This window comes from Emys orbicularis, chromosome 1 (genome assembly GCF_028017835.1).
Source record: "Emys orbicularis isolate rEmyOrb1 chromosome 1, rEmyOrb1.hap1, whole genome shotgun sequence".
NCBI lineage: Eukaryota > Metazoa > Chordata > Testudines > Emydidae > Emys > Emys orbicularis.
The window spans coordinates 164,450,355-164,459,339 of NC_088683.1; the positions used below are offsets into that span (position 1 = coordinate 164,450,355).

Sequence of the window (8,985 nt, forward strand, 5' to 3'; positions counted from 1 at the left end):
GCAAAACCAAATGTCAGGTTATCGGTCACCGTTTAAAGCTATGGATGCAAGAAGATGGGTCTAGTACCTGCAGAGGTGGGATCTTACTATGGAATATTATATAATACTAGAGATGTTACCCCAGAGATCCAAGGTTATCATGACATTCTGGGTGACCTTTTCAAGTGTCCTTCTCTTCCTGCATCTTTTCTAGATAACAGAGTGTCTAAAATAGCTGGTTCCAGCGTTAGTCTGACCTGTAGTAACGTTTCAAGGGTGGATCTGGTAGCAGTAACATGGAAGATAAGCCCAAGGACTGGAAATTACTGCACAGTGGCATACAGACGTGATCAGAACAAGACAGACAGAACAAACTGCAGTGAGAGAATGGATTGGAAATATAATCCTGAAACTGATAATGCACTTCAGATACGACAAGTGACACTCACAGATGAGGGATCTTATATCTGTGAAGCTGTAGTCAAAGATGGAAATTTGCACCGAACCTACACTCTGACTGTACTGGGTAAGTAACAGGCTGTGACGTTCTTAATTGTCTACATGATCAGATTCATGCCTGACACATAAACCTCCCCTCCTCTCAGAATGTTGAGAATATAGGCTCAGAGAATTCCCAAAACTAAGGAGTTTAGGACGTCTGCTGGGTTAATCCCCTTATGTGAATTCATTCTGGTCTCTCCTCGCATCCAACTTCTTCACATTCTGGTCCTCCTTTCCCTCCACAAACCTTTCTCCTGGTTTCTATGGCTGGAAAATTGGCCATGAGCTATTTTTCTACGTGATGTTAACATCAATCTTTGGCTATTTGGTAGAGGGGCTTCTGTACAAACACCCCCAGCCCAAGCCATCCCCCCAGGAAACTGCTTTTAAAAAGTTAATTTAGGCTCAGATCCTGACAAGTATTTAGACTCCCAACTTCCACTGATTTCAATGGATGTTAGGAGCCTAAATACCTTTGAGTATCCGAGCCTTAGTGCTTGTGAGAAATTCCAGCATGACAGTTCTGGAGACTGAAATCCTCTCGCCACAGAACATGTATAGCAAACAAGTCAATGCACCTTTAACCCTACTTAGTGAGGCCACTTTTAGGAATAACGATAGTTCAGTCCCCCCATGTTCAATTGTTCTTTGGTCTCTCTTCTGAGACTGGATGCCCATTGGCGAGTGTAAACCAAGTCTGTTAGCACCAGGACTGAGGTCAGCTCAGTTCACCTACAGCAGATAGTAATGACTTTCAATTACTCCAAACCTGATCTGGTTTAGAACTGATGAGCTACAAGTAAAAGGCTAATAGAGCCTATTACCAATCCCCTGGGACATCCAGTTCCTCCTACCCTACCCCTGTAACATTTCTGCCTCAAGCATAAAGAGACTATTTACTAGGAACATCATTAGTGCATTAGCTTGTGCACAACAAAGGAGGATGACCATGGTGACCCACCTGACACGAGGGCAGTAACTAGATCAGAATACTGAAAGTTGCCCAGATAATTTTGGAAAGACTATATTAAATGATATAACCATAAGAATTTACTACTGCAAAATCAGCTAAAACAGAGGGGAAGAGAGAGATAAAGACACACCAAGGATAAGAAATATACACACACCCCTGTGTTAAATACTACCGGACATCATCAGCAGATGACACAAAATGTAGATCAGGATCCAGAGCTGAACTTTTTGGATATGGGGTTTTGGATTCAGGCCCATTTCTACACACCATCCCTGAGAAAACTGACATGAGTGGGTGAGATTGTTAGGAGTCATGACGACGAGACAATGCAGTGGAACCTGGGTGATAGATGAGCTCCTGGTCCCAGCCATTTGCTTTGTGGGGTGGAGCTGGGAAACTTGGTCAGTCAAAACAGTTAAAGAAAAGGCTCTACAGGAATGCACCTTTCTTACTGTAGTTCCCAGCCGTCCTCCTTTCTGCTGTTTTTCCTAGTTCCCACTTTAGCCCTCAACATTCTCCAGTTCTGAAGTGATACAGGTTCTTTTCTTTTGTTTTTGTTCCAACTCGACAGCAGAGGGTGTACGAGAGCTTATATGTCTCTAACTGAACCCGGATAAATTGCAATGTGAGGAGAGGGTACTTCATTTCCCCAAAGCCGTGTCTCGGGATATTATCTATGGTAGTCCAAATGGTACACCTAAGGTTTTCACTCACCCTCTCATCCAAGGGATACCCCTATTTCAAGAGCTGTAAGGACTCCACGTTATCTATTTTGTCGTAGCAGGTGTTTGCTATTTATTGCAATACTGTCTTCACGCCCATTCTCCTCTTTCTGCTATTTTCTTGTTGTATAGGAATGAGGAAAGTTGCCATACCATGTGCAGCAAACTAACTTCAACTCTTTCCCCTTTCTCCTGTCCTGCAGTCCCTCCTGTGGTGACCTTGACCTGTGACAGTAATGGGACCGCTGTGTGCAAGGCAGCTGCAGGGAAACCAGCTGCACAGGTCTCTTGGGACCCAAACGGAGATCCCAGGACTGAGCTTGAAAATCACACAGATGGGAGAGTGACTGTGCTCAGTATATACAACCCTAGAGAGACCACTATAACCTGCCTGGTCTCTCATCCGGCTTGGAATACGAGCCAATCCAAGAAATGTCAATCAGGTAACAGAACACATCTCTTTTCTCTATTTAGTCTTCATTCATAACTGATAAACTACGTGCTCCTCTGTTCACCAGCTCCAACAAATATTAGTGAGACTGGTGAGGGTGTGGCAGGGGCCATGCGAATTCAGCCGACCATTCCAGTTTGCTTCATAAAATGTCTAGAGAGGGAAATCTATAAAGGCTGCAGAAATACTCTACAATTTAAGACTGAAGTGGGCCCTTTTTCTTATCTCCTTTCCATACAAATGTCTAACCTGGGGGACTGGGTCGGTTAGGGGACTGTTCAATGGCTATGGAGCCTTTCACGGTGACGTCACCAGGTCACATTTGGCCCAGCTTGGTAGTGACCAAGAGTCAGTGACATGTGTGACATCATGACTTGGGCCATGAAGACTCAAGTATCCTACTCCCTCCCTGGAGGTGCTCCCTCTAGGCCAGGGTTGTGGTACTTTATTGGGAGTGGGAAGGCATTGATGGGACCTGAGTCACAATTGTCACTTGCTTGTATGGACAAGACATTCAACTGAAAGAGAAGCATAAACAAAGTTTGTTGGGATGCAAATACGAATCCTACCACCGGGACTGTGAAAGGAGATGGGGAGGAGAGCACATGCTAGTGTCTGGGCACCTGAAAATGGGTAACAGTCTCATAATCTGAACAGTGAATGGCTGTTATCTAGATGGTTTTATTTAATTTTCCTTGCTCTTTTGCTCTGAAGTCATATAGGAGTTAGCTTGAATGGTGAGATATGCAGAGTCCTTCAGAGCAACATGATCTAGTAGTTATAGTGCATGATTGGCCATTGGGAGATATGGGTTTCGTTTCCAGATTGAAATCTCCAGGCATGACCTTGGACAAGCTAGTTAACCTTTTTGCCTCAGTTTCCCCTTCTGTCAAGTGGGGATACTACTTATTTTACAGGCAGGCTGTGAGGTTTAATTAATGTTTAAAGCACCTTGTGATACTCAGGTGGACACAATAAAGGAATTGATCAGTGAGTAACTGAAATGGTGATTCTCCCTATTTAGAAAATCATGATTCTCTCTTATTAGACAATGGAAACATGTTTCTTCAGTATTTCGCCATCTCGGCTGGTCTCCTGGGTATCCTCTTCATTCTGGCTTTAATTTTCCTCTGTAAGCTCCACCGTGGCAGGTATGTATGATATGTCACTAAGGAATCAGTTTGTCTAGAGCTGAGCGGAAACTTTAGGTGTTATTTGATATCACATCAGATGACATCCAAGCATCTCTGATTCTGTCACATTCACACAGGATGTGGCATGATGTGGCACAAAGAGGCACAATGTATCTAAGTGAATGATACACTGGTGGAATGGGTGGGCATGGGACACATAAGATGCCACCCCCTGTGTCCAGGGAAGCTTCCTGTCAGTATGGAGAGCTGGCAAAGTAAAAGTTGTTCTCTACGTACTACAGAATCTCTCAATCTGCTTCTTTGAGTCAGCACTTTCAGGGATCGGTTTCCCTACCAGACAGATGTCACCCAGCTCTGGAGGACTGTCCTGTCAGAAGGTTAATAAAGCTGAATCAAGCAGCAGAATCTTTATTCCTTTGTTGCGTGAGGGACGCTGCTGGCTGGAGCTGCACTTCAGTTCCATCAGACCTTGCTTAAACGAGTCAGAGGGATGCAGTTCCAGGGTAAAGCAGCAGGGAGCATTGTATTTAAATACTGACAACTTGTAACTGGGATGTTCTTTCCTGGTGTTGGTGGTATTCCAGGAGAACCCCTCACTCAGCTCCTCTCCCCCCTAGTCCAAGTCCAACTGCTTAGCCTCATGTCCTCTTCCTCCCTCAGAAGGGGATTAGTTCATGTAGAGTAAAGCTTACTCAGGTCAAAGCTCTTATCCATCCAGAGGACCTTGCCTCCGCTATTCTGCTCTCCCAATGGGCTCCGGGCTCCCATAGGCAGGAGTAGGGACTTCACAAATGTATTGTGAGGAGATCAAAACATCAGAGTCAAGAGCAGTGGTTCTCAAACTTTTGTATTGGTGACCCCTTTCACACAGCAAGCCTCTGAGTGCGACCCCCCTTATAAATTAAAAACACATTTTTTATATTTAACTCTATTATAAATGCTGGCGGGGAAGTGGGGTTTGGGGGTGGAGGCTGACAGCTCGCAACCCCCCATGTAATAACTTTGCAACCCCAAGGGTCACGACCCCCAGTTTGAGAACCCCCAGTCAAAAGCCACCCAGTGAAGGATCTGAGAGATGACATTTAGCCTCCTTCTTGATGACTTGAGGAAGAAGGGGTTCATTAGTTGTGGATTACAGACTCTCTCAATAGCAGGGCCCTCCTGTTCCAAGATGTGCGGTCTCAGTGGCCCAACCTAACAATGAAGGTAGAATTTGTTATACTTTTTTTTCCCTGTCTTTTTTTCCCTCTTTTCCCTTCCACAGAATTTGTTATAAGTCCAAAATCCCTGAGTCTGCTCCCACACACAACGTGCAGGTAAGGAAGAGGATGTAAGTCAGATGTCACTAAATCTGAGATGTGCTGCCAAAGTAACTGGGAACAGTTTTATATATTAAGGGAAGCTGTCAGATTTTGGCTCTCGCTGCTTTCTGCAGGTGCAATTGTGTTCTGCAAACTGTTACTTGAAACAAAGCAGGACAGAGTCCATCTGTACTCCGAATACCAAAATTCAGACTTGTAACATGCGCTGTAGTGCACTGCCACAGTAAAGACTCAAACTAGTGTTCTTGTGATTCAAAAAGCAGCAGCTCTGACAATTCTCCCTGATCATGCCAGGAAGAGCTGTGCTGAGTATAGCTGTGATACACCTAGTGGTTTTACAGCAAAGTGGCTGGGGGAGGAGGTTGTTTTGAAAGTTTTTCTTATTGCTCTAAATGAGAAGCAACTTTTTTTTAAATTTACAAAAGGAAAGATGTCATGTAACAAAATGGACTGTGAATCTGTAAAAGGCACTAAGTTCTGAATGGCCAGAACTGTAATTTACATACCCTTTAAGGTTCCTTTACGGCCAGAGCAATGTAAAGAGTCCTTAGCGAAAATGAGAGTCAGACCCACTCTTTAACAATAGTTAACTCTGGTGTGATCAAATCATGTTACAATACAGGTGAGCTGACTAAGGATAGGAGAGGGAAGACGGGTCAGCGGTAAGAGTGCTAGCCACGGGCTCTAGTGAGCTAAGATCAATTCCTTCATCTACCACAGACTTCCTGTGATGACTTTGAGCAAGTCACTTGAACCCAGATTTGTAAAGGTATTGAGGCATTTCTGCCCTCAGCGTTGCAACATCTAACTGATTGAGGAGCCCAAGTCTCATTTTCAAAAGGCATTTGGGCATTTAGGAGCCTAAATACGATTGATTGTTTTTGCTGACACGTCATGAAATCCTCATTACCATAGACTGGAACTTAACATTATTTTGCTGTTTTAGCCTGGTTTATTATTATTTATTACTGGTTTACAATAGAATCTCTAGGCACCAACTGAGAACAGGCCCCCATTTTGCTCAATATTGTATGAAGACATAGTGAGAGGCCGTCCCCAAAGATCTTATAGTCCAAATAGGTAAGAGAGACAGAGCACTGATGAGAAAACAAGTGAAGTAAACTTCTCCAGTTCACTCAGCAGGTCAGTGACAGAACCAGGCACCGATCCCAGTTTTGAGCCCCATTCCATTGTGCTAGATACTAGACCATGCTGCCTCTTGATGGCTCTATCTGTAAGGCAGACTTGCCATCAACTGTTTCCATAGCATCAGCCTGTGATCATTCATATATCCGTGGAGCCCTGCTCCCTGCGTTTCTTACATTTAGGGGAGGGGAAACAAGTTGTTGCTCAGTTCAGACTTTTTAAGAGTCCAGAAAGAACTTTATTTCCCAACAAATCCAGTCCTGGTGCTAATGGTTATTGCCTTTGATTTACTAGGATAGTAATGAGCATCAGGAGTTGGAGCCCTACGCCAGCTATGTGCAGAAGGAAAACATGATCTACAACACAGTGTATGAAGTAACAGTGAGTGAAGACCTCCCACCAGGGCTCCAGTCAGCAACGTGAGAATCCAGCTGGGCCCGACTCACCACCTGTGTGAAGAAGGGGAACAGGTTGCAGGGAAGATTAATGATACTGGATTCCTTCCAGAAGAGGATCTCCATCACCAAACACTTTCTTCATGGGAAGCAAGGATTCTGGGAAGCAAGGATCTGCATAGCCACTGAGTGCCTCCAAACATATCTGCTTGCTGATCAATTCCTCTCGTTTCCTCTTTCCCTTTTTGTCCCCACCTGTCCCCATCTCGGGAATTGAGTAGCACTGTGAAGGATGGAGTGACCTGCTGCCACTGGTTTCACCATGGACAGCTCTTGTGCTCACAGGTCCCCACTGGCTGCCCTGACTTCAGCAATCCAAAAATCTGACATTCACTTTTGGGCATTAGTTCTGTGCCACTTTGGGAGGGGGAGGAGGAGTGAAACACCCACTGACCAAGTCTACTGTAATAATAAGGGCATTGGTTACTAGATGAGAGATCAGCTGGAATGGGAGATCAGCTGAGTATCTCCTTATCCTCCCAATCTTGAGAAGAAGCACTCTCTATTGAGGAGGTCCACTGTGTAGGAGGATGGTTCACAGACATGCTGAATAACTTGTCAGGTCTCCCATTGAACACAAAATGTTTTCTATAGTCTGTACTAAGTTACAAGTCATCCTCATGAGTCTTCCCCAGGTGGAATCTCCTCCTTCAGGGAGCACAGGCATTAACATACTGCAATAGCATAATGGTCCAGCCACTCCATTAATCTGTTTCTAACAGTGGCCAATGCTAAATGTTTCCGGAAAAGAAGCAAAACATCAATAATGCATCTACTGGGATTGTGCAATAATGGACCAAGCCAGGGTAATTTCTGCCTGACCTCAGCTGGTACTCAGTTTGTCTTGAAGCATAAGGCTTGCTGGCCCATGTAATATTTATTTTAGCTAATGTTAATTGCAGAAGGGGGTTTCACTTATGTGCTGAAACATTTCCTTGAATCTCATTAAGCTATTTTGTCTAAGTATAATTGCAGCACAAGGTTAATTTACTTCATATAAAAATGAGTTTATCCATTTCAAACGTGTTATCTTTTAATTTCATCAAAGGGCCTCTTGTCCTTGTGTTATGGACAGAGGTAAATAGGACAAGGCAGTAGTCCTCTCTACCAGTGTTTCTCAACCTTATTGGGTGGGTGAGCCCTTATTTGAAGTCAAAAAACTTCATGACCTCTTTACTTTACTATAAAAGAGTAAAAAAAAAATGTATTTATGCTAAGCCTGTATGATCTCTTTGTGTGTACTCATTGAGAGGTTGACAGAGGCCACCTGATCTTGAAGGGTGAGGGTGTGCGAGCCATGGGGATGGGGGTAAAATTTTCTTTGCTTTAGACTGTAATACAATTTTCAACATCTTGTGATCTCCCGATAGCCTTTTGTGACCCTCCTGGTTGAGAGAAACATGGCTCTCTATTGGTCTCCTTTCCAAGCTGCTGTAAATAGCCCTAAACTCAAACCTTTCCTCCTATGGAAAAGCTACCCCACTCCTCAATCTCCTAAACACACCTGTTGCCCTTCTCCATTTCTGATGTGTCCTTTTTGCGTGGAGGTGGCCAGAGCTGGACACTGAATTCAAGGTGAGGAAGTACCTTGGCTTGGAATTTCCCAGGAACCTAAAGGAGTTTAGCACCTAACGCCCAATGGATTATAATGGGACATGGACACCAAACTCCTCTGGGCTTCTTTGAAAGTCCCAGTCATCATGGAAGTGACACTGTCATAACGATCTCTGTTGCTGTCTTAATATATCCAGAGATTCATTCCCTTTTTGCCCACCCCTGGGTGTTGAGCAGTCACCCTCACTGCATTGTCAACAAGACCGATTTTTCCCCCTTGAAACTACAGCTGTTGTAGATCAGAGCCCAGCAGTGTATAGCAGATTGCCTCTTTCAATGTACACTACCTTGCATGTACACTACATTCCATCTGCCAGCCTGTTGCCCAGTTACCTAGTTTTGTCAGGCCTTTCTGGAGTTATTCATACGCCTTCATGTGCTTGATTAAGTCAATGTAATTTTTTCCAGGCCCAGTCTCTTGCCGCTATTAAACAGTCTGCTTTTTCTCACTCTTTCTGGCTCTAGGTTACGTAGACTCTCTCTTCTTTGCACAAAAGCCACATCTCCCACAGCACCAGAGAGCTTAGGTCAGTGAGTCCCACAGGCTGCTTCTGCAAAAGGCAGCACTTTGCATCCTGACTTGGGGGCTAACCACATCCCTCTGGGCCTCATACTGTGTTAGCACAGCAACTTGTCCCCCCTCTGTAGCGCTAAATAGGAATGCTGCC

General features: G+C 44.4%; 1 protein-coding gene across 1 annotated transcript in view; it reads left to right on the forward strand.

The window, feature by feature from the left end:
* Positions 1 to 7,719, forward strand: part of LOC135891355 (cell surface glycoprotein CD200 receptor 1-A-like) — a 32,912-nt gene extending 25,193 nt beyond the window's left edge. Inside the window, exons 2-6 of the mRNA XM_065418906.1 lie at positions 194 to 505; positions 2,379 to 2,618; positions 3,675 to 3,777; positions 5,045 to 5,096; positions 6,543 to 7,719. Coding sequence (XP_065274978.1) covers positions 194 to 505; positions 2,379 to 2,618; positions 3,675 to 3,777; positions 5,045 to 5,096; positions 6,543 to 6,671 — 836 coding nt within the window. The 3' untranslated portion in view covers positions 6,672 to 7,719. The remainder of the gene's footprint in view (positions 1 to 193; positions 506 to 2,378; positions 2,619 to 3,674; positions 3,778 to 5,044; positions 5,097 to 6,542) is intronic.
* The last annotated feature ends 1,266 nt before the right edge of the window (positions 7,720 to 8,985 follow it).